The following is a 26,036-nucleotide window of genomic DNA, read 5'->3' as shown; positions in this document are numbered from 1 at the left end:
CGTGTATGAATGTCTGCTGCTAGGGCTTATGTTGGCTATGCAGAACTCAGTCCTGCTCACACTACATTCTCTATAGATCAAGGCTACATTCTTTACATACTTTACAACCCTTTCTTTGCTGTTTGAGCTTATACTATTCCCAGAGAAAAGTCTAACTGAGCTTTCAGCTTAAAGTGGATGTAAACCCAAATTTTTTTTTTTTAGGTGCATCACAACTAAAGCTGTGCAAAGTCCTACAGTTCATTTTTTGTTTTACTTGGAAAAGATCAACTTTATTGTGATGCCAACAAGTTAACCATAGATACATTCAACATATTAATGTTATAATACAGATTATACACATTAGATATAACAATGTATAAAGTACAGTATTTGTATCCATAGACATCCCACCCATTTGGGATCGGGTTCATTAGGTGCATGTTTCACCATCCTCCAGCCATCTATCCCATACTCTAGAATATTTCTGCGTACAGCCTCTGTGAATGTAGATCATTCTCCTGAATGGAAGGGTATCGTTTATTTCTTTTTTCCATCTCTGGATGGTAGGGGGTAATGCCTGCATCCATACTTTTGCAACAACTTTTCGCGCTATGAATAGTCTCATATATAAATATGGCGTGATATTTTTCCACCTCTGTATCAGGCATTAATCCTAATAAGCATAGTTTTGGATCAAGAACCATGGGGGAGCCCATATTGTCATGGAGGAACTGGATTACCTGCAGCCAGCAGGTCTGTATATTTGGGCAACTCCATAACAAATGGTAAAATGTACCAGGAGCCTGAGTGCACATAGGACACAGTGGACTTCTCATGGGTTGGAATTTGGCTACCCTCAGTGGCGTTAAATATGTACGGCGTATAATGAATAGTTGTGTTAATCTGTCGGAGATTTTAGGGGTTGCTGTCTTGACTCCTTCCTAACATTTCCTGCCAATCTATGGGTCCCACATCTTGTTCCCATGCTATCTTAGCTGTCTGGATAACTTTGGTCTATCCGTGTAGTCTAAGCACATAGTAGAGATTAGATATGAGCTTAGTTGATTCCGCCCCAAAAATAATATTGAGGACTGAGGAGGTCCTACAGTTCATTGTTATTAAAAACCAGCCACAGCCTAAGTAGAAAAGTCTGTCCCCTGCCAGCATTCTATAAGTAGGACCCTTACTCTCTGTATGGAAACAGTGGTCTCTCTGCAGAAGTCTGGCACACCCCTTGCTAAGTCAAGCCTATCACTCACTGATCAAACACTGGATTCATTTGGGAAAGGAAGGGGCCGTTAAATATGATATATTTACTGGCTCCTTCCCTGCTCTCCATCCTGGAACATCCCCCTGTGTGCCAAGTGTTCTGTGTACAGCTGGCGGGAGAGGAGGGAAGCTGGCAGTGCTGCAGGGGAGGGGAACAAATGGGAGGAAGCACACAGGGAAGGGCCCGGGACAGAGAGGGTGATCAGTGCACCGAGGGGGGACAAAATTACAGGAATAGATCCCCCTGCAGCAGCTGAAAGCTGGCTTCTCCTCTTCTACCTCATTCCGGCTTTCATCTGCTGCAGGGGGATCAGCTCCAGTAATCCCCCCCTACACACAGCACCGATCACCATCTCTATCCACACTTCGTTCCACCTGTCACAGCCAGCAAGATGACATCAATTATCTTTTTAGCAGTCTGTAAGGATGGCATTCTGACCGCCACTGCAAGAGTTGCATTCTTTTCACAAACCACCAATGTAGTGGGCATTTTTGTCCCTGTGTCAGGATGATGAGAAAGGCTGACAAAGGGAGTGCATTGTTATTAGGAAGACCAATTCAGACACTTGCACAGTGACAAGAAGGAGTAAAGCACTAACGGGATGAACAATATAGCTGTGCTTTGTACATATATAATTCAAATAACAAAGAAAGAAGGTTATTCAGAACATTATCAAAAACTGATAAAATGAGTACAAGTTTATCTTTTTGCAAGCCTTATCCATAAAATATATAAAGTATAGTATAATCACTTTAAACAGAAAAAAAGTATGTCACATAACTTGGGCTGAAAGGGACCCTAGTAAGTTTTTACATGGGATAAGAGGTGGCCCTCTTAAGATTTTGTACCAGGATTCCAAAACTTTGTTTCATTTATTATCCTATTTGTTATTAATTTGCACATATTAAAGCCTCAAAAATTTGCCTTTTAGGAATACTTGCCTCATACCGATGCCTATGGCGCTCTTCTATAAATTCAGCATTATTGTAGAGTTTCTCTAAAAATAGAAATTTATAGTGCTAATAAATCAGTGCAAACAACTATACACAATAAAGGCTAATGCAAATTTTACATTTCAGATGTAATTGTATTTGAGAAGATCCTTTTCACCCCTGTGGACTATTATACTAAATCACCATATGTGATTTCAGGATATATCCTGAAAAAGCGTGGGGCGACTTATAATATATTCCTAACCCAGGGATGCAACAGGAAGTGAGAAGAAATCTCTAAAAAATTAGGGGAAGTCTTCTACAGTACAGGGGACCCCATTGGAAAATTTACCCTCAACACTTCAGGTGACAATTGTAACATTTTGCATTCCCCTTTACTTTCTGTCTTGGTAAGGGTTTGTGGCGATGAGCTTTTGTTTGAAACAAAGTGACGGCAGAAAAAGATTGAGTAGTCCATCGAGTCTGCCCATTTTTTGTTTTTTTAGGGTTCTTGTTTATGTATCGTTGTGGTTTTTTTTCGTTAACTTTGTTGTCTGACAATAGATCTACAGTATGTTTATCCCAAACATGTTTGATGCCATGTACTGTTGACTGTCTCACTACCTCTGCTGGTAGCCTACTCCAAGCATCAACTACCGTTTCAGTAAAAAAATACTTTCTAAGACTAGTTTTGAACTTTCCTCCAGTTAGTTTGAGGTCATGTGCTCGTGTTCTTGATTTTGGATTCATATTGAAAAAACGGCCTTCCTGATGTATTTAAAGGTTTCAATCATGTCTCCCCTTTCCCTTCTTTCCTCCAGTTTGCTTTAAGAGGGTTTTGCATTCCTATACAAGTCTATAGCAATGCAAAACCATCTTGAAGTAGGTCAATGCAGGTCAGAAGGAGGTCAACCAAAGGTGAAATGCACTTGTTAATAAATTCTGGATGATCTTAAAAGTATCTCAAATGTAGGCCACTGCCCAAATCCTGTGGACTGGGGCCCTAACAATGATCACCAGGACATATTGAGAGAGTGGACACCCCCCCCCCCCCCCCCCCCCCCCCCCCAGCAGTTACACAGCAAAAAATAAATAAATAAATAAAACTTGACAAGGGTTTTAATCCTTTTCTACATTATACAAAACGAACAAAAAAAAGTTGGGCTATACATATACCCTTAGCCGGTAAACCTATTATTAGGAGTGTCGTTGTTCCTGGGGTAAAACCAAAAACATGGCACAGAACAGACATGAAAAATGTTTCATACGCAAAAGAAAGCAGGGAACAAACCTCAGATTTCCCATGGGTGACACTGCTTGTTGTCACAGTGAATAAGATTTTGTGCATTGCAGGATTCTTCTTCCATTTTATGTCAAGACTAAAACACATTTCAAATATGCAACGTATAACTAACATGCAGGTATGGCAATTTATGTGCAGCATTGGATGAGGACAGAACACTACAAAGAGGACAGCCACCCGAGCATTTAAAGCTAGACTCCAGGCACATTAAACACATAGATTAATGAATGTATTTATTCATTATAAATCATGAAATGGTGTTTTAAAAGTAACTAGTACCTTCATTTGATTTAACATCAGCCACTGGTAATATAAATATGGGGTTAGTTCACTAAAGGCAAATAGGATGCTCACTTTGCAAGGAAATTTTCCCTTACCTTAATGAATGCAAAGGTTTGCAAAGAATATCCAACCTCATGCATGGAAAATAACAATATAATATTTTTGCTTTCATGTGATTGGCTGATGGAAGTCAACAGAGGCTCACCTTGATCATAAGGCCCCATTCACATCTCAGCGTTTTGTAGCTTGAAGCCTAAAGCTCCAAAACGCTGGAGGAGAAAAAAATCTATTATTCTCTATGGAGATGGTTCACATCTCCACTTCATGTCGCCTGAATCCAAGGGCCTGAAGCTCAAAAAAGTTCTGGGGCTTTTTTTGTAGCTCAATTCGGGCAGATTTGGACCTTTTTTTTGCTTTTTACATTGGTAACCTTTTGACCTGTACAAAATCGTGGCAAAAAAACGCGGTAAAAATCACTGCAAAATCGTGCAACTTTCTGCCTGAAAACAAAACGCTCAGGTGTGAATGCAACCTTAAAGTTGTTGTAAACCCTCTAATATAACCAGAGAAGTGAATAGCTTCAGATGATACACAGAGATGAAACAAAAATCCTTCTACATAGGTTTTACTTGTTTATCTGCATTCTTCTCTTTTGTACACTCCTTCAAAAGTGCTGATTTTAGATAAAATCCTTCTGCATTTTTCAGTATCACAGAGGAGGGGGTGGAGAGTTGCAGTTAGAAGTCTGAGGCACTGTGTGAGAGCTGATTGGAGGAAATAAACACACATCAGAACTGTGTTCTGAATAGACAAGCTGTGTGTTGAGCTCTCCTCCCTGTCACAAATTTTATCTCATGTGTTGGAAAACATATCAGAAGTGATGCTGATAACAGAGGAACGGAGCACCAGAGAGAAATTACACTTAGAGCTTTGGAAAGACACACGAAAACACTACAGATATATGCGCTTTGTTCAGATTACATGATGGAGATTTACAATGACTTTAAGCTAAAGGAAAATTCCCTTGCAGAGTGAACATCCTCTTTGCCTGACTCTGGTGTCTGTTAATTTCGGGATTTAGAAATATAAATCCTTTAGCAAGTAAATTGCTACCATATATGAATGTATGTGACTTTTTTTTATTGCTATCTGTATCTTTCTGTCCCCAGTGATGCCTACTAAAATGAATGGGAAATGAAGGGGGTCACATACAGCACAGCAGATCTTTTAACACTTCCTTACTTTTTACAAGACTAAAAAAAAGTATGAGCTACAAATGAGCTTTAGCAAAATCATACAAAATTTTGGTAACGTGGTTACATACTTAGGACAGAATCGGTGGCTGTAAAAACAGTCTTTCTCTTCCCCAACCGCATTGTTCCACCCATGTCACCTGGGTTGTGTTCAGGCATATCAATGATCTAAAAAGAGCCATAAAAAGAAAACATGATGAACAAAAATGCATTACACTAAGACTACTATAAAATAACAGCATTTTCATATTAATTTAGCTTGAATAAATGACATATAGCATGTACTTTCATGGCAAGCCCTGATCCGCATCTAATAATCTTCAGAATAAACAGTCATACAAATCCAGTACCAGTTCTACTGGCACTAGTCATATGAGTTTGCTGTTTCATTCCTGTGCTTACTTACCTCTCTATGACCCTCGGTGTAAAAATCTCCTCTGTTGCTGTCTGGATAGTAACTCTTTATTAAATAGAATGGGAGCGTACTACCAGCATCTCTACAATAGAAGTACAGCTCAATTTAAAGTGGTTGTAAAGGCAGAAGGTTTTTTTTTTTTACTTGAATTTTATTAGAAGTAATGCACAGAAGTGAAAGGTTACAGGTATAGAAACATTATTTTCAAGAGCCTACAGAGTTAACAGATATATAATAAACACTGTAGGCAATAAATGTAGAGATTACATCATATTCTATAAATGCACAATAGGTAATGCATTCTATGCATTAAGAAGAAAAACTTTCAGTGTGCAGCATCCCCCAACCCCCCACCCCCCCACCCCCAATACATACCTGAGCCCTTTTGTGATCCAGCAATGTGCACCAGAGCAACAAGGCCATTGGCCCCCACTGTCAATCAAAGCCAGTGAGCCAATGAGAAGAGAGAGAGGGGGTGGGACCAAGCCGCGGTCCGGTGTCTGAATGGACAGACAGAGCAGTGGCTCGGGGGGCGAGCCTGCTCGGGTGCCCCCATAGCAAGCTGCTTGCTATGGGGGCACTTGGCAGGAGGGAGGGGCCAGGAGCACCGGTGGGGAACCAGAGGAAATAAGGATCAGGGCTGCTCTGTGCAAAATCCCTGCACAGAGCAGGTATGACATGTTTGGCACTCCTTTAATATCACTTTAAGTCTATGGTGAATTATTGCACAGAAGCAGCAGTCACCAAATGAGATGTCTGCACTGAGAATACAAATACCTCAGGCTATCACAGTGATTGAGAGGTTATTATCCACTGGTTTGGGAAGGGGGGGTGGCAACTTAGCTTAAGAGGTTCAGAATGGGGGCAGGGGTGAAGGGGGGTTGTTTTTGTTTAGTTTTTTTCTCAAAGTGTAGCTGTCTATTTAAAGAGAACCTACAATGACAAAATCATGGAGGCTACCATTGCTGACTACTACTTCTGATCGTGCTAGTTGCCTGTTTGTCATGCTGATGCATTGTCTTCAGTGCTACCTGAATTACCCACCTGGAATTCATATAGAGATAAATAATTCTGCCAATTCTCTGACACTTATTTATGATATGCTTATTCTGGGTCAGTGACTTAACAAGTAATGATGGCAGACACAGACAGGCAACAAGCATGTTTACAAGAAGACCCGCAATGACAGTCTCCATACTTCTCTTATGACAGGCTCATTTTAAAGTCAGCAACTCACTAAGTGGGGAATCCAGTATCAAGAAGAAGGCAGCCCTGGACCCTGCACCTTTAAATGCAAGTCAACAATTACAGTTTTCAAATTCTTGCCATTGCATAATAAATTTAAGGTACTAACATTACTTTAACAGTCATTTCACCAAAACTAATATTAGAAGTATAGGTATATGCTGGACTATTACTTATCGTGTTATATTTAGGATAGCGATGCCCACGGCAGGAGAGCAGACTTTTAACCACAAATGATTGACCCCTCCAGGATTTTTACTATAACTGACATATCACTTAAACCTACCTAGAGAGAGGATTAAGCAGCAACATGTAATTTGTATCTTCAAATAAGCCCCAGGCACATGTTTCTCATAGTTAGCTTGTCTCTTGGTGATCTGATAGCTCTGCATAGGTGAACCAATGACTACTGACATTGAGGCAACTCATTACTACATACAAACAGGCCAAGTCACTGCTAATAAAAAGATGGCTGGCCAGAATAAAATAATGTAATTTGCAAAATATATATGTTTTAGGTGCAGTTAAATTTTAATGAAGCCGAAGGTCAATATCTGAAAGAATTTTGTTCATTTCTGAAATATAGGCTGTTTTATCCAACACCACAAACCTCCCCCCCCCCCCCCCCCCCCCCCTTTGTCCACTGGACGAACAATGTCACTTCTCTTTTTTAGAGATTCCAATCCTTCACGGATTAAAAAATTATTACGATCCTTTTTCACTTTGAGTTTGTCTTATTTTTACATTATATTTTCTCATTTTAGTTAGCGCAGATATCACCACCCTCTTTTTCTCACTTTAAATATGCTTTCTGTATTGCCCTACATGGCAGTGCTTAGATAGAAAAAGAGAGGGACAGCAATGACAGCCAACCAGACTCTGTTGTATTGCACAATGCAGACATTCTAATATGTACAATTACCTTGTTTAAAATAAGGACCACCACAGTAAATTCTTCATTATCCCAGCATTTTAGGTGTATATTTAACATATTGTAGGGGTTCAGCTTTCCATTTATTGTATTCTTTTGTTGTTTTTTTTTTACCAGTATATCTGTGATCTTATTTGAACATATTTACTTTTTCTTTTTTTCTTTTTCATTCTCAAATCTCTCCAGAAACACAAATAACTACAAAGCTACCAGATGCTGTTTAGCTTCAAAGACAGGGAAAGATCTACAGGTATTTGTGAAAGCAACACATTTCACTAGAATTACTTTGGTGCTCAAGTATCCTACAATGTCCCATTTATGTCACATCTTAAGTGCTGCAAGGATTAAACACGATTCCAGCCATGTAAACTGCAAAGGTCTCAGATCAGAGTTGTATATCATTCTGCTTGAACTGTGCTGGAAGGCTGTAGCACTTTTATGGATCACTTGTCAATTAAAATACCCTGGATGCTTCTTTTCTTTGTTGAGGAAGATGTGACTTCTTATGGGATTTAGAACTTATATTTGAAAAAAAGGTATTTCTATACAAAAATACTCAACTGAGATTCTTTTGTAACTCCCTGTACACAATTGATGTCAGACAGCTAATTTATTTACTTTTTTTTTATCTCTGGGATACTGTGAAGCTGCAAGTGCCATCTGCTTATGGTAGAGTTCAATTATATTTTTGTTGAATTTTTAATAAATTATGGCTTAGTTTACTGCTTGGTATGAAGAATATTTTTTTGACTATCTGGTCAAATTAACAGATGTCCTGTGGTTCTGGATCAAACAGCATAATTTACAATGTCAAATGTTATGAATGTATTAAGAGTTTTGCAGAAGAAAATTGCTTAAAAATCCACTCTAATAAAAAATATTGTTTTACGATGCCTATATTTAGTTAATGCATATACTTATGGTATTCAGTATAGAGATTCTTTTTTTGTTTTGTTTTTATTAGTAGTTTTCTTCACATTTAAATGCAGACCAAGCTGTAAGCAAATGAAACAGCAACAAGGGCTGTGACCTTGCCAGGCAACTCCTATCCTAATACTGATCATCGGTTACAAATTGATAATGACTACTGTAGTAGAAAACAAAAAGATACACTCAACATGTTTGGCAGACCTGCATTTGTTCCAGTCTATGACTATTCATGAAGGTAAAAAACCTTCAGTGGGCAGCTTCCCCCTCAGCCCCCCCCCATACTCACCTGAGCCCGAGCCAGCGATATGCACGAGTGCAGCTCTCCCGGGTCTCTTCCTTCTCATTGGCTGGGACAATGCTGTCAACCACAGCCAGTGAGGTGGGAGTGGGAGACAGGGTCAAGCTGTGCTGCGTGTGTCTAATAGAGGCAGCTCAGGAGCAACACACAGTGCCCCCAGAGTAGCTGGGGCAAGAGCAGCTTGGCAAGGAGGAGGGGCCAGGAGCACCGGTGGAGGACCTGAGAAGAAGAGGATTGGGGCTGCTCTGTGCAAAGCCATTGCACAAAGCAGGTAAGTATGATATGTTTGTTATTTTTTTTTTATCTGAATCTTTACAAACCCTTTAACGTTAGGTCATATAAGGTAGTAAGAGATAAAAAAAAAAAAAAAAAACATTCCGAGTTCACTGGCCCAGATTAGGCTGCTTGCAAGAGACAGGGCTACCCTCCAATGGGTACCCAGCAGGTTACTGAAAAAAAAAATGTATCAATAGGAGTGCCTGACTAAATGATAGAAGAGTCCCAATTGATGAATTGGTTTGCACAAAAAAAAAAAAATCCAACACGTTTTGGGATCCAGAAAACACTGCTACTTCATCAGTTAAAGTAAGAAATTTGATTGAAATAAAAGAGGGTTTTCCTTTGTAAATTTATGCAAGGAAGTTACTTGCTAAACCTGGTGAGTTACTAGCCAGTGTCATCTGCTTCAATGGCAGTAAAGATAAGAACACTTAACTTCCTTACATAAATTAACACAGGAAAGCCCAATTTTGAGTCCAATGACTTTTCCTACTTTAACTGAAGCTCTGATGAAGGGGAAGTATTTTCTGGCTCTCGAAATATGAGGTTTATTTTTTAGTGGAACCACCATTTTCTATTGGCGTATGTTTTTTTCCAGTCTTTGTCAGTGAGACTACACTGGACCCAATGGCAGGATATATGAAAGCATTAGCAGCGCAGAGCCCCTCCACCTTCATGCTTGCTCATGAGCCAAGTACTAACTCAGAAAAAATCCTTCTTAACAATAAGAATACCAGTTGCTACATCTCTTCTAATGAAAAGGTGGGGTGAACCAGGGAACACTTTGACTTGCATTTTGCTATCTCAAAAATGAGGATGCTGGAATGCAAAAAGATTCAGCTAACATTACTACCATGTTGGGAAGATGTATGCCAGGATGAAGAGCAAAGTCAATCAGCTGGTGGCGTGTCTCTGCTGTTCCAGTGTCATTTTTTCATTTTGCACATATATACTAAATTACACATTTCTTTACATGAAAACACACTGTGTATGTTCTGTAAGTAAACACCCAGCTATAGCTGATCTGCACGTGAGCCTTGCTTCCCATTCAGTATGATCCCAGAGGAGAGGTTTACCTGAATGGGCAGCAAGGCTCACGCTGCATATCAGCTATAGTGGCGAATATGAATGATTGGTTTGTGTTAAAGGTGGCAGCACATGGATGATTTTGTCTTCACAGATTAAATTGTTTGCTGAAGAATATTGAGGAGCACAAAGAGCTGTATAAGTCTATGGACATTAAATCTACACTCAGAATTCATTTTATATATATTCACATTATATATTTTTTTGGTGATATAATTGGTAACTTGGTAATTAATATCTTTTGGAATGAGTAATTTTAAAAAATAACCACGTGATTTGCCTAGAGCAGCTACACTATATAACTAATATATATATTAGCAATTATAAGATAAAATAGCGTTTCACCAGGCCTGCAGAAACTACTACTCAGCGCCAAGCACCCAAAAGAGCCCAAGATGTAGATAGAATTAAAAAGAATAATTAAAAATGGTTACCATAAATAAACATCAGTAAACACTTACAAACTGAAAGTCAATGATTGAACTCTACTGTGTCTGTTTAAGCAGAGAGACAATCTAATAAGCAGCAGCTGTCTCATACCAAAAGAACAGGGTAAAAAATACACATAAAAACAGTGTTATAAAATAATCCACATTTAGACTAAATTAATCCACTAGACAGCGCTAATGTTGAGCAATTGAAACTTGTGGCCAACAACACATAGGGACAAACTTATAACAGAAAAAAGTCCTTTAACTGACGCCCTCTGTTGAAGTCAAAGGATATGACGAAACGCGTCAGGGCGTGGCCAATACGACGCCGGAAGTGACGTGTGCGCTCCACCTGGATCATCTGCACAACCAGGAAGTATCGCTGCCTTCCTGAGTAGCGGCGCTGACGGCTCTGGGTGAAGTTACACACTACCTGCCTGTTTGATTGCTTGTTTTATTTTATTTGATGTACGTATATTTATTGAAGGGGGGTTTGTGTCTGTATACAAGGGTTTGGAATCATTAAATAGGATTACGCTATGTGCATCTCTTTTTTGTTCTTTGATTCATTATGAGCCCTGCTAACCTGTGACCCTGTTTACTGTGATGATGACAACACACTATCGCTGAAGGCCTTATTACTCCCCTTTTCTGGTGAGTTTAACCCCCTAGGGGGTGAGTGCTTGTCACCGGGTGGATTTTACAAGTGATCGGTGGAAGGTGCATGTGGAGGATTCTCTCTTAAAGATCACCTGCAGATTTTCTGTATTACACCCTGGACTTTCATCACTTCCCTTTACAAGGGATTTCTGTTAAAGGACTTTTTTCTGTTATAAGTTTGTCCCTATGTGTTGTTGGCCACAAGTTTCAATTGCTCAACATTAGCGCTGTCTAGTGGATTAATTTAGTCTAAATGTGGATTATTTTATAACACTGTTTTTATATTAGCAATTATACATTGGGAGTTTAAGGGTTTCAGCAGCTGGGATACACATTTTCATTGTTTTTGTTTGAGGCGTGGGTTTATTGGTTCATTAATTTAATATTGATGATATATTGTCTAGCTATTGTGCTGATGTAAAGAATTTGACACTTTTAGTGTCACTGACCTAGAACAAGTATGCAAATCAGGAGTATTGACTTTTGCTCTATGCTTGTTTCTAGTCAATGATTTAAGGAGGTACTTCACTCTGTTTAAATATATATATATAAAATCAGCAGCTTTAAATATGATAGCTGCTGACTTTTAAGAAACAGACACTTAACAGGCTGTGCTGTGGAGTCCAGTACTGCCTTCTGAGCTTCGGCTCCCCGTCACCACCATCTTGGATATGGGAGCCAGCTGTGACTGAAGTCACACGGCCAGCACCCCACTGTGCATATGTAGGGCACAGCATCACTATGAGATTGGTCCAGCAGCCTCCTGGGATGTGAGGGAATGGGGGCACCTAGGTGGGAGTGGGCACCTGTTATGCAATGAAAAGAAAAAACAACGTTTGTAAATTGGCTAAAGGTGAATGGATGGAAGATGACGAGTGGTACTTTTATGTTTGAATGAAGGTCCGCTTTAAGTAGTGATGTTGGAGACAGTCAGACAACTAGCATGTTCTGCAGGAGGTTAGAAAAGGCAATAATCTCAGTACAGGTTTCATTATTGTGAGTTTCTGTATTATTGCACTTTTGAGTAGCTCTGTTATGCTTTTGTTTCTAATTTTTTTATCATTGGACTGGCATGCGGGTAATTACAAGAAATGTCTAGAAAATGTTACCTATTAGTGATATAGTCTGCTGTTTACATGTTTCACCATATATAGATAATGTCATTTTAGTGTTACTGGCCCTGCCTAATTAAATCCACTTAATTAGGTTTAATTACCTCTGTTTATTCCTTCCACGGATTTAAGTAAAAGAAACAGTAAGACATTAGCTCTGCAGTCAGCAGCATTTCAAAATTGCTACTTGCTATCTCAGCGTCTTACAGTGAAGGAGCAAATGCAAAGAATCACACTGACAAGATAACAAACGTACAATGTTCTGATATAAAAATAGGAAATGGAACACCATAACTTGGGAACAGGATGCGTCATGGATGAAAAACCAAAGGGCCAAAAGGTGTCAAGTAAATTGCTACAATAACAAGAAGAATGAATATTCTTAAAACATATAATGATATTTTTGTTTTTTTCAACTGATATTAGCAGTGGCTTTAGAAAATAGCTACAAAATAGAGTGTTGTTATAATCATGAGAGCTAATATTTCCAAAACAAACGTAAAACACAATCCTAAAAATAGTTCTCAACACTCAACGTTATATGTGCTCTAACAAGCATAAAACAACATGTAAAGTTATTTTATACAGTATGTAGTGCTTAGTGTAAACAATCAGTTAATGTACAGTATTACAGTGTATCTGGAAAGTATTCACAGCGCTTCACTTTTTCCCCATTTTGTTAGGTTGTTTCCTCAAAATTCTATAAACAATACCCCATAATGACAACGTGGAAGAAGTTTGTTTGAAATCTTTGCACATTTATTAAATATAGAAAATGAAAAAAAAAATCACATGTACATAAGTATTCACAGCCTTTGCTCAATACTTTGTTGAAGCACCTTTGGCAAGAATTACAGCCTCAAGTCTTTTTGAGTATGATGCTACAACCTATTTTTGGACAGTTTCTCCAATTCCTCTTTGCAGGACTCTCAAGCTCCATCAGGTTGGATGGGGAGCATCGGGTGCACAGCCATTTTCGGTTCTCTCCAGAGATGTCCAATCAGGTTCAAGTCTGGACTCTGGTTGGGCCATTCAAGGAGATTCACAAAGTTGTCCTGTAGCAACTCCTTTGTTATTAGGGTTGTTGCTTAGGGTCGTTGTCCTGTTGGTAGATGAACCTTCGCCCCAGTCTGAGGTCCAGAGCGCTCTGGAGTAAGTTTTCATCAAGGATGTCTCTGTACATTGCTGCATTCATCTTTCCCTCGATCCTGACTAGCCTCCCAGTTCCTACCACTGAAAAACATCCCCACAGCATGATGCTTCCACAACCATGCTTCACTGTAGGGATGGTATTGGCAAGGTGATGAGCGGTGCCTGCTTTCCTCCAGACATAACGCTTGCCATTCAGGCCAAAGAGTTCAATCTTTGTTTCATCAGACCAGAAAATTTCATCAGACCATCGGGTTCTTGGTCACCTCACTAAGGCCCTTCTCCCCCGATCACTCAGTTTGGTCGGGCGGCCCGCTCCAGGAAGAATCCCGGTGGTTCCAAACTTCTTCCATTTACGGATGATGGAGGCCACAGTGCTCATTGGGACCTTCAATGCAAGAAATTTTTCTGTGCCCTTCCCTCGATACAATCCTGTCTTTACTGTCTCCTGTCCCTGAGGTCTACAGACAATTCCTTGAACTTTATGACTTGGTTTGTGCTTGTGGTATAGGAGAGAAGGATTAACTTGGCATCTAGAGTTCCTTGACCTTTTCATAAAATAAGAGGTCACAGGTTTTCTAGTGAGTGAGCACTGCTTTCAGAGTCACACGGTGGATTGCAAATCACAAGAGGAAGTTTCAAGTGACTAGTGGGGCTCATTGGGCACACATGGAGTGTGGATATAATTTGTTTACACTAAGCATGACATATGCATTTTTTTGGATTATACATGTACTGTATACAATACTTTTTTCATGTTTTTATGCTTGTTAGAGCACATATAATGGTGAGTGTTGGAAACAATTTTTTTAGACTGTGTTTTAAACATTTGTGTTAGAAATATTAGAGCCACTCTCATAATTATAACAATGCACAAGTGTAACTAGGGAAGCACTTTAGTAGTGAAAATAAGTGACGAGTGCTTCAAAGAAAACCTGTAGAGAGAAAATACACAGGCTGCTATTGCTAAACTCTTCTTTTGAAAATGTTAGCTAACTTGCTGTAATGTTGATCTAAAGGCACTACTTTCTGAGTTTATTTAGATCAGACCATTCAGATCAGCAGTTTTGAGTTTTCATTGAGTTTATTAATTTCATGCTTAGTCCAGATCAGTGCTCCAGAAAACACAAGCCAGAGGCAGTCAAGCAACTAGCATTCTCATAAAGAGGTCCCCAATGGCAGCTCTTGCATTACTCTCTGGATAGGTTTCATTTACAGAGGCTGCAATTTCTTAGCTTTTACAAGTGCATTCTCCAAGGCTATTATCTTGATCCTAATGGCCCATTTCTGTTTTTCTATTTTCCTTACCCCTCCCATCCTACCCCAGGACTTAGTTCGCTTCTAAATCAATGTCTGAGTGACATCACCCTGGTTTCAGAATTGTGTTTTTCAGTACAGGGAGGAGATGTCTGTAGGGTAAGTTGCATCGGCAACACCTGCTAAGAACTAGTGGGGGGGGGGGGGCACATTTAAAAAAAACAGTCACCCAGTACACAGATATCTGTCTGGAGTGTCCAGTCTCCTTAACCAAAAACGCTGCACGATTAGCAGCATTTCCTGATAATTTTGGGCAAAAAAATAAAAAGGGTGCATGATAAAGACTGTGGAACTTGCTCCATCTCTTTTCTAAAAAGTGTGCCAGGAGAACAGTCTAGATAACTACCAAGCATCTACTGACCTGACATTCACATTGAGGATGAGTTCAGAGTGACTAACCCAGAAACCTAGGTCCCAGTGGATATCCTGGCCCAGGTACAACCTTCCTGCCTTTTCAGCACACCAGGGGCATAGCCAGTTGTCTGTAGAGCCATCAGGAGACTCAAGTCTTCATCAAGCCTTAACACAGGTACTTAGTGCATTCTGTGGTGATTTTTTTAAGATCGACTACTGAAACCCAAAAGAAGGGGGAGCCTTTATCCCCCAAAACTCATTGGTTGTATTTGATGTTCTTAACCATTAAATGTTTTTAAAAGGCCTTCAAGTGAAATTAATGTTTGTGCCAGGCGCTCCTCCATACACATCCAAGGCTTTGCAAATGAAAGGAATCTTATGGTGACAAAAGGTAAAGTTGTCATCTAAAGCCCAAATAAATCTTCAGTTTCAAACAGCTAAATATTGTAAATCCTAGAAAAACATGCCCACTGTCTGCAGCTGCACAGTGGAACCCTTGCTCCCTGTGGGGAAGCTCTATTCTCATTGCAGAGGTCTGACACACCCCTTACTGAATCAGACCTATAGCTCTACAAGTTCATGCCCCCCACTGATTGGGAAGTTCAAGCTTTGAATCCGCAGGGGCATTTCAGACCTCTGCAAAAGGACCTCTGTAGAAAAAAATCAGAGCTTCAACATAGATCATACTCTGAAGAATCCTACATACTCTAAAGAATCCCACATAGATCGTACTCTGAAGCTGCTTGCAGGTTACCATTTCTTGTTTAGAAAACAAACTAAAGGCCCATACACACGATCGGACTTTGACAACAACAGTCCGACGGACCTGTTTTATCGGACAATCCGACCGTCTGTATGCTCCATCGGATAATTGTTGTTGCTTTTTCAATGGACAAATGTTTGCTGTGCATGCTCTCAAACTTTTCGACAACAAATGTCCGATGGAGGATAATCTGATCGTGTGTACACAAGTCCATCAGACTAAAGTCCAAAGTACAAACATGCATGCTCAGAACCAATGCTAAACATCAGCCAACAATAGCAGAAGTTGTCCAAAGGTTGGCAGTAAAGAACTGAAAAACCATGAGATTTGGTGAAAGTTGGCTGAAAATGTTCTGCCGTGTGTATGCAGAACAAGTTCATGGCCAACGCCCATTCGGACAAAAATCCACGGAAAAGTCCGATGGAGTACGATCGTGTGTATGAGGCTTTAGACTGTACAACACCTTTTGTTTAAATGCATCTGACACATACAGTATTTAGCCAACTTAAACAATGGATTCCATTGGGCTCTAGCATTAAATGGCATCTAGAATGTATTTGCCAGGTTTAAACGAAGGGTTCCATTGGGGTTTTTAAAATTAAATGATTATTCTATACAGGTGGAACAGAGAGCCAGTATCTAATTATAACTAGGGTTGTCCCGATACCACTTTTTTAAGACCGAGTACAAGTACCGATACTTTTTTTCAAGTACTCGCCGATACCGATTACAGATACTTTTATTTTTAATGTCACGTGACAGTGTTTTGTTTTTTTTTCCAATTTTTTTGTTTTGTTTTTTTACAATGCTTTTTTTTCTTTTTTTTAGGGGGGGAGGGGGTGGACGGTGTCCGTGTGTTTTTCTATTTAAATTTTTATTATTTTTTACAATAATTTTTTTTTTATTATTTATTGCAATACTTTGTGTGTTTTTTTTTTAATCAGCCCTGTTGGGGGGCTTTGGTGAGATATCAGGGGTCTTAACAGACCCTTGATATCTCCCCCTTGAGACAGAGAAAGAGACCGAGGATAGAGATTCCCCAGTCCCTTTCTCTGCAGCCTAAGCTGCACTGAAAATGAATGGAGAGAAGACAGCGGCTCCTCCCCATTCATAAACTGAGACATCGTAATCACAGGAGGTTACAATGTTTCAGTTATGTGAATGGACAGAGTCAGCTGACTCTGTCCATACAATAAAGGAAGGAGGACACGGATAGGTACAGCAGAACGGAGAGGGACAGCAGAACGGAGAGGGACAGCAGAACGGAGAGGGACAGCAGAACGGAGAGGGACAGCAGAACGGAGGGGGACAGCAGAACGGAGAGGGACAGCAGAACGGAGAGGGACAGCAGAACGGAGAGGGACAGCAGAACGGAGGGGGATAGCAGAACGGAGGGGGACAGCAGAACGGAGAGGGACAGCAGAACGGAGAGGGACAGCAGAACGGAGGGGGACAGCAGAACGGAGAGGGACAGCAGAACGGAGAGGGACAGCAGAACGGAGGGGGACAGCAGAATGGGACAGCAGAATGGAGGGGGCATGGAGGATACGGTGACAGACAGCGGTGATCGCGTGTGGGGGAGTTGCAAGCACCGATCACCGCTGTATTGATTTCACTAAAGCAGCTGAAAGCCACGGGGGGAGAAGCTTGTAACTCCCCCACGCGCCGATCACTGCTGACTATCCATGTATTGGGGGAAGCATCAGGAGCATTTGCCCGAGTACAAGTACTTGGACAAATGCTCGGTATCGGTGCCGATACCCATACTAGTATCGGTATCGGGACAACCCTAATTATAACTGATCTAGTTGGCAACTAAATACAGAGCTAGAATAAATAGAGGGGATATGGATATCAAATTGCTATCATGGGCCCATGGTCTGCAGTAACTGCTAAACCAGCAAGACTGGAATGTGTCCAGGCAGCTGCACCTCTTATATGCACAAAAGAGAAATGGGTTGCCTCCACATCCCTGACTATGCAAGTCTGATCATTTAGCCTTGATTCCTTGTTATGACTGATAATGCATGCAAAAACACACAATGCACCTAAATGTGATTGTGCTGTGCAATGTAGACCACTAGCTAGACACCTGCTCTATGTTAACCCCTTCACGCTGAGCATACCCAAATATGCGGTATCACTGGACTGGGCTTTTTCTGTGGGGACACATATTTGCGTATCTCCCTTTGAGCTGGGAGCATGCCGCGTGAAAGCAGGACTCAGTAGTCAGCGAGGTGTTCTGTAGATCGGAACACAGACAGGTACAGGCAAGCCGGGTCATAACTAGCGGACAGATCAGGTACAAGTGCCGGTAGCTGGAGCAGAGTCAAGGTACAGGCCGAGTCAGTAACAGGCGGGAAGCAAGGAGACCAATAGAGAGACATGAGCAAAGTCAGGACAGGCCGGGATCGGAGGCAGGCAGAAGGCAAGAGTAGTCAGGAACAAGCCAAAAGTCAACTGGAACAGGTATTCAAGATCAACGGGTAGCAGGGGTCACAGGGAATGCTGTAGACCAGACAGCAATGAACCTGGGCATCAGACTCCTTTAAATAGCACATCTGGCACCAAAAACTGTCACAATGCGCGTGCGTGTCCCCGTGCAGCTCGTCTTACTGGGAACCTGTGCACAGATGTTCTTCTGACATTTTGGGGGAAGATGGTCCCCACCCGTCTCCATAACAATGCAGGGTGGAAGCGAGGTCGACATCGTTTTGACGTCGCTTCCGCCCATAGCTCTTAAAGGGCCATTTTAAAAAAAAAAAATTTAAATGACAATTTTTTTTTAATTATTATTGCATTTTAATGTAAATATGAGATCTGAGGTCTTTTTGACTCCATATCTCATATTTAATAGGTCCTGTCATGCTTTTTTTCTATTACAAGGGATGTTTTATTCCTATTCCTTGTAATAGGAATAAAAGTGACACAATTTTTTTTTTTAAAAAACAGTGTAAAAATAAAAAATAAAAGATAAAATAAATAAGTAAAAAAAACCTATTTTTTAAAAGCAAGCTTGCGTGCAGAAGCGAACGCATACGTGAGTAGCGCCTGTATATGAAAACGGTGCTCAAACCACACATGTGAGGTATTGCCGCGATCGGTAGAGCGAGAGCAATAATTCTAGCCCTAGACCTCCTCTGTAACTCAAAACATGCAACCTGTAGAATTTTTTATGGAGATTTTTAAGGGTAGAAATTTGTCGCCATTCCATTAGTTAGCGCAATTTTGAAGCGTGACATGTTGGGTATCAATTTACTCAGCGTAACATTATCTTTTACAATATAAAAAAAATTGGGCTAACTTTACTGTTGTCTTATTTTTTAATTCAAAAAAGTGTATTTTTTTTAAAAAAAGTGCGCTTGTAAGACTGCTGTGCAAATATGGTGTGACAGAAAGTATTGCAACGACCGTAATTTTTTTATCTGGGGTGTTAGAAAAAAATGTATAATGTTTGGGGGTTCTAAGTAATTTTCTAGCAAAAAAAAAACAGTTTTTAACTTGTAAACAACAAATCTCAGAAAGAGGCTCGGTTCTTAAGTGGTTAAAATGGCGCCTGTATGTGCTGTCTAGCTAACAGACTTCCGGTCTTTCATAATATGGTGCCAAACTGGAAATGACGTAGTGGACTACAATAACATGGCGCCAGGACCAAAAGTGACGTTGCGCACTCCGGCTGTCTCCCTGATTGCAATTCTTGACATCCTGTGGATACACTACATAAGTGAGTCTGCTGGTTTCTTCTATTTGTACGTTCCTGATGACGTGTGTGGGGCAAAACGGCCGTAGAGCTTTATCCCTTATACTCCTGAGGTCCTGCCACCACACTGTTATAGTTTGGCGGCACCAGATGTAAGTTTGTGGATACCAGTGACACATGTTTGTGTATTTTATGTATGCGGATTGTATTGCTTTTAAAATAATTTTATCACTTGACATCACCAATAAATAAATACGACACTAAGAGTTTAATTTACTAAAGGCAAATATACTGTGCACTGCAAGTGCAGTTGCTCTAGATCTGAGGGGAAGCTCTGCTGATTTCTATCATCCAATCATGTGCAAGCAAAAATGCAGTTTTCCTTGCAAGTTCCCCTCAGATCTAGAGCAACTGCACTTGAAGTGCACTTGCAGTGCACAGTCTATTTACCTTTTGTGCCTTCACCATCAAAAACACAAGAAGAGAAAGAGGTACTCTTACCAAGAGCGATGGACCCAGCTCACCTCACGGTGGTGGGTCAGTAAGGCATAGGAGCAGAGACCTGAAGCCAAGCTCTCAAGATGGACTGCACGATAACCTCTCCAATTGGCAGGTGAACATCAAGGACGCCAATATGGGAGATGTGTGGAAAATCACAACGCTAAGCAGGTATCAGCGTAAGTGGTAAGAGTACCCCTTTCTCTTCTTGTGTTTTTGATGGTGAAGGCACTCTTGGGTGTACATCCACCATTGAATACATCCATCTGAAAGACTGTATATATAAGTTGCCTCTTCATTGCATCTCGTCTCATTAGTATCACCTTTGGGACTTATATTTCATTGCTTGACTTATTACAGTCGCTTCAACATTGTAATTTATACAAGACCCTTACGGGTTTGTGCTTATATATGTATGTTTCTCCTTTATAAGTCACTTTCATATGTTGACACCTTGCTGCTTATGCACTTTATATTGATTTGCACTTTTGCACTTGTGTTTGTAATATATTATATCCATCTGTAATACTACACATTTTTTCATGCGACTTGGAGTCATCCGATGAAAATATACACATTCATCGGTAAAAGTTCTCATTAGTGAGAGACTAGTCTTTGTGGACAGCCTCTCTTCTCACATATATTTCTTTTTTTTAAAGATATTTTTTTAATTGATTTTAATACAAAGCAGTTGTACAAAAAAAACAAGCACAACAAACAGTCACTAAATAAATCACAGTTAAGCATTGGTATACCCTGTCAAGTACATTGCCTATATGTGGGGGGAGGAGAAAAACAAACAGATAACTAATGGTAAGTCGATCTGAGGTTGATTACATAAGTATATACATAATCAGTTATTGATGCATAGGAGTATAGAAAATAAAACTGAGATCATTGCAATACTTTATGTCACACCGTATTTGCTCAGCGGTCTTACAAACGCAATTTTTAGGGAAAAATACACTTTTTTGAAAAAAAAATTAGGAAACAGTAAAGTTAGCCCATTTTTTTTTCTATATTGTGAAAGATAATGTTATGCCGAGTAAATTGATACGCAACATGTCATGCCTCAAAATTGAGCTCACTCGTGTAATGGCGATAAACTTTGGCACGTAAAAATCTCCATAGGCGATGTTTAAAAATTTCTACAGGTTACCAGTTTTGAGTTACAGAGGAGGTCTTGGGCTAGAATTATTGCTCTCATTCTAACAATCGCAGCGATACCTCACGGGCTGACGGGCTGACGTATGCGTTCGCTTTTGCGCGCAAGCACAGAAGGATGGGGCACTTTAAATTTTATTTTTTCTTATTATTTATTTTACATTTTCTTTTTTCTTTTTACACTGTCCCTTTAAAAAAAAAAAAAAAAAAAAAAACTGGATCACTTTTATTCCTATTACAAGGAATGTAAATATCCCTTGTAATAGAAAAAAAGCATGACAGGACCTCTTTAATGTGAGATCTTCTGGGGTCAAAAAGACCTCAGATCTCACATTTACACTTAAAAGCAAAATAAAAAAAAAATTAAAATTTTTTTCTTTTAAAAAAATTGTCCCTTTAAGGCCGTTGGGCGGAAATGTCGTTTGACATAACTCCAGTCCTCCAAGGGCATAGAATCGAATGGAAGCCATCATGCCCTCACTCGACTTCCTGCCCATCAGGCTACAGGACCGGATCGTCTCCGTCGCTTCCAACGGCTCCCATAAGCGGTGGAGATGCCCGGACGCAGCAGGAGGGGCACCTTTCCTGCAGCCCATAAAAGTGATTTTGTGGCGAATCCGCCACGGAGACCACTTTAATCCTAAAGAGGACCACCCGCTATCTGCTGCCATAACAACGGTATTTAATGTCAAAGTAGCAACGTATATTCATGGTGGGCGGTGCGGAAGTGGTTCTGGCGAATAGTGAGCTGTTCTAAAATACCTGAAACCCTCCAGAAGCAGGTTGTCCAGATGAAGGCCAAAAGGGATGACCCTTTCAGCCATAGCAAGAGAAGTTTGCCTTTCCAAATTTGTGATGTCTGGAAAATTGCATCTTTACAACGTCAAAAACTCATCCAAGTCCTCCCAAGAAGGCTAATCATCCTCGAAAGACAAATGCAAGACAGGACAGGATAATGCGGAGCATCCCAATGGGCAATCGGTTTAACACTGCAGCTGCGATTGCTCGCCAGTTTAGCGCTGAACAGAGTAAGGATCTGTCTTGTCATACAGTGTCTCGCCTTTTAGGAGAATTTGGACTGAAAGCCAAACCTCTTATTAGCAGAAAGAATCAAAAGGCTAGACTAACCTTTGCTGAGGAGCATGTTGTGTGGACAGAGGAGAACTTGTCCAAAGTTCACTTCAGTGATGAAAGCAAGTTTCATTTATTTGGGTCTGATAAGAAACAATGGGGGTTATTTACGAAAGGCAAATCCACTTTGCACTGAAAGTACACTTAGAAATGCAGTCGCTCTAAATCTAAGGGGTAGATCTGAAATGAGGGGAAGCTCTGCTGATTTTATCATTCATTCATATGCAAGCTAAAATGCTGTTTTTTATTTTCCTTGCATGTCTCCCTCGGATCTACTTCCAAGTGCACTTTCAGTGCAAAGTAAATTTTCCTTTAGTAAATATCCCCCATTATGTTCGTTGTCAAACTGGGAAACCAAAGTGTGTAAAGAAGTCAGTGAAAGGTGGAGGGGGAAGCGTCATGGTTTGGGGGATGTTTTCTGCAGCAAGAGTTTGGCAAGAGTTGGGCCTCGTATACAGCTACATGACAGAGTGAATGCAAATGTTTATCAGAACCTTCCACAACATGCGGTTCTTTCTCTACATTGAAATGTGTAGTTATTCCTGCGCTACCATGTAAACGAAGGGCAATGAACGTTGAAAAGCTGCAAGCACTGAATATAGGTCAAGCTCAGCCCATACAGCAATAGAAATAAGGTACCGTATATACTCGAGTATAAGTCGATCTGAGTATAAGTCGAGGCCCCTAATTTACCACAAAAAACTGGGAAAAATTATTATTGACCCGAGTATAAGACGAAGGTGAGAAATGCAGAGGGTCAACAATGCCCATCTGCAGCTGCATGCCTCCCTGTATCCTGTGCATGTGTCCCATGTCCTGTACATGTGCATGTGTTCTGTGTCCTGTACATGTGTATGTGTCCTGTACATGTGTATGTGTCCTGTGCATGTGTCTTGTACATGAGTCCTGTACATGTATATGTGTCCCTGTGTCCTGTACATGTGTATGTGTCCTGTGCATGTGTCCTGTACATGAGTCCTGTACATGTATATGTGTCCCTGTGTCCTGTACATGTGTCCTGTACATATGTATGTGTCCCTGTGTCCTGTACATGTGTCCTGTACATGTGTATGTGTCCCTGTGTCCTGTACATGTGTCCTGTACATGTGTATGTGTCCCTGTGTCCTGTACATGTGTCCTGTACATGTGTATGTGTCCCTGTGTCCTGTACATGTGTCCTGTACATGTGTATGTGTCCCTGTGTCCTGTACATGTGTCCTGTACATGTGTATGTGTCCCTGTTTCCTGTACATGTGTCCTGTGTCCCTGTGTCCTGTGCATGTGTCTTGTGTCCCTGTGCAGCCTACCTGTGTCCTGTGCAGCCTCCCTGTGGCGATCTCCGATCAGCGTGTGATAATACACTTCGGCGGTCATTCCACTGTTTAAAAGCCGCGCCTCCTCCTCGTCTGTGATAGGCTGACCGCCGACTGCTGAGTGTTCTGCCTATCACGGACATTCTCTCATTCTCATACCATGGACGAGGATGAGAGAATGTCCGTGATAGGCTGTACACTGACAGCTGTTCAGCCTATCACAGACGAGCAGGAGGCGCGGCTTTTGAAAGCTGGAATAGCCTCGGAACGAATTATCACACGCCGGCCGCCGTCTGCCTTCATGACACACTGATCATGCAGACAGACGACGGTAACTTGAGTATAAGTCGAGGGGGGCACTTTCAGCCCAAAAAAAAGGGCTGAAAATCTCGACTTATATATTATATACTCCAGTATATATGGTATGTAAAAATTGGTGCTGCGCTGTTCTTACAAAAAAAAAAAAACTATGCTGCTAGAGTTAGTAGTACAAAGGTAAACGAACACGTAAAATGATATAAACATATAAAAAGCCAGAAACAATATAAGAATAAATACAATCAATATAGAGCAATTCTATACCCAATAGGTGCAGTGTGATATTCCACAATAATCGGTGGTAATAGCAAGGTGCAAAGTGCGAGAAAATCATTCAATAAAGACTTAAGGCCAGATGTGATAAGTGTCTTACTGGAAACACTAAAATCAATATACAATCACGAAAAACCTCAATGGACCATGCAAGTAGGCAAAAAACATTGTGCAAGAACAGCAATTATCAAATTAAATGTGCAACATGCGATCAATATGTGCAAAAATCGCAAATGCAGTGTATAATTAACATATAACCAAAAAATCAATATACAATCATTAAACACCTCAATGGATCGTGCAAGTAGGCAAAAAATATTGTGCAAAAAACAGCAATTAATAAATTAAATGTGCAACATGCGATCAATATGTGCAAAAATCGCAAAAATCGCAAATGCAGTGTATAATAAACATATAACCAAAATAAGTCCACTGTAGAACTTGTGAAAATTCAAACAAAGGCAAACATGTGCAAAATATATAATGGGACTGGGAATGTAGTCCAATGCGATTTAAATCCTCTTAATGTGACTAATCAGAAAATGTGCAAAAAAGTGCAATAAGGTGCTGATAGCATGGGGGTGATCTCCTCTTCGTGCACAGGACACACAGTGGTGTAAAGTGGCCTCTTACCTTGTGGTAAAGAGGTAACTGCATAAAGTTGCTGGTAATGGCTGCTTCTCCCTTGTACTCCTAACTGCCTCTCACTTGGATTCCTGGGCTGGATGGAGCTGTTAGTGGGTCTTTGTCTCTCAGTGGAGCAGGAGGGGGATTAAAGGAAAGAGGGGGCCAGATAGTGTGGTATTTCAATCAGAGGTTGGTTTTTATTAAAACAATGGTGAGGGTACTTACTTCACTTACAAGAAAAAATCACACAGAAAACTTATCTCCTACGAGCGGTGAGCTTGTTTGCATATATCAGTCTTGGGTGCCTATCCCGTCCCTACGCGTGACGTCACGGTACTTCATCAGGGTATAAAGGGAGGCATCATAGGTGTCCTTTAATAGTATCTCCTATTAAGTTCAATGGGTGGCCATTTTCCCCTAGCTCTATATAGTAATAGTCTTGGCGGCCATTTTCCGAGAGTTTATGGGCGCCGCCATTTTCTAGGTGGTCTATCACTACATAATCCAGCCGCCAATTGGGCAAGAGTTGGGCCTCTTATACAGCTACATGGCAGAGTGAATGCAAATGTTTATCAGAACCTTCCACAACATGCGGTTCTTTCCCTGCATTCCTCACCCAATCAGCCAGCAATTTTCATGCACAATGCCCCCTATCACGCAGAAAAACGGGTAAAGCAGTTCCTTGAAGCTGAAAACATTGAAATAATGAAATGGCCAGCCAAGAGTCCTGATCTAAACGCAAATAAAAACCTGGAAGAAGAGTGGAACAAAAACACACCAGAGCAGTGTGAGAGACGAGTGATGTCCTGTGGCTGCAGATGTGCTGAAGTCATTCAAAGCAAGGACTTGTACACTTCCTATTAATTGTTGATTGTTGTAACCTTCAGAAATATTAGTTGTAATCTACAATATAATACAGTCATTGCTGTTCTCTAAATTTGATCATTGTGTTTTCTACAAAATAAAGTTTTTTTTGTTGAAGTGCCTTGGTTATTTTGAAAAACACTGTTCTATTAGCAT

At 40.5% G+C, this 26,036-nt stretch overlaps 1 protein-coding gene across 3 annotated transcripts in view; it reads right to left on the bottom strand.

Moving 5' to 3' along the window:
• CTPS2 (CTP synthase 2) overlaps positions 1–26,036 on the bottom strand; it is a 409,104-nt gene that overhangs the window by 112,429 nt on the left and 270,639 nt on the right. For all 3 annotated transcript variants that reach the window (XR_012241769.1, XM_073616921.1, XM_073616922.1), the window contains 2 exons: positions 5,094–5,190; positions 2,194–2,249 (listed from right to left, as the gene is read on the bottom strand). Coding sequence is in view for 2 of the 3 variants with exons in the window: in XM_073616921.1 (XP_073473022.1) it covers positions 2,194–2,249; positions 5,094–5,190 (153 nt within the window). In the remaining variant the exon portion in view is untranslated. The remainder of the gene's footprint in view (positions 1–2,193; positions 2,250–5,093; positions 5,191–26,036) is intronic.

This window comes from Aquarana catesbeiana, linkage group LG02 (genome assembly GCF_042186555.1).
Source record: "Aquarana catesbeiana isolate 2022-GZ linkage group LG02, ASM4218655v1, whole genome shotgun sequence".
NCBI lineage: Eukaryota > Metazoa > Chordata > Amphibia > Anura > Ranidae > Aquarana > Aquarana catesbeiana.
This window is presented reverse-complemented; position numbering and strand designations above follow the sequence as displayed.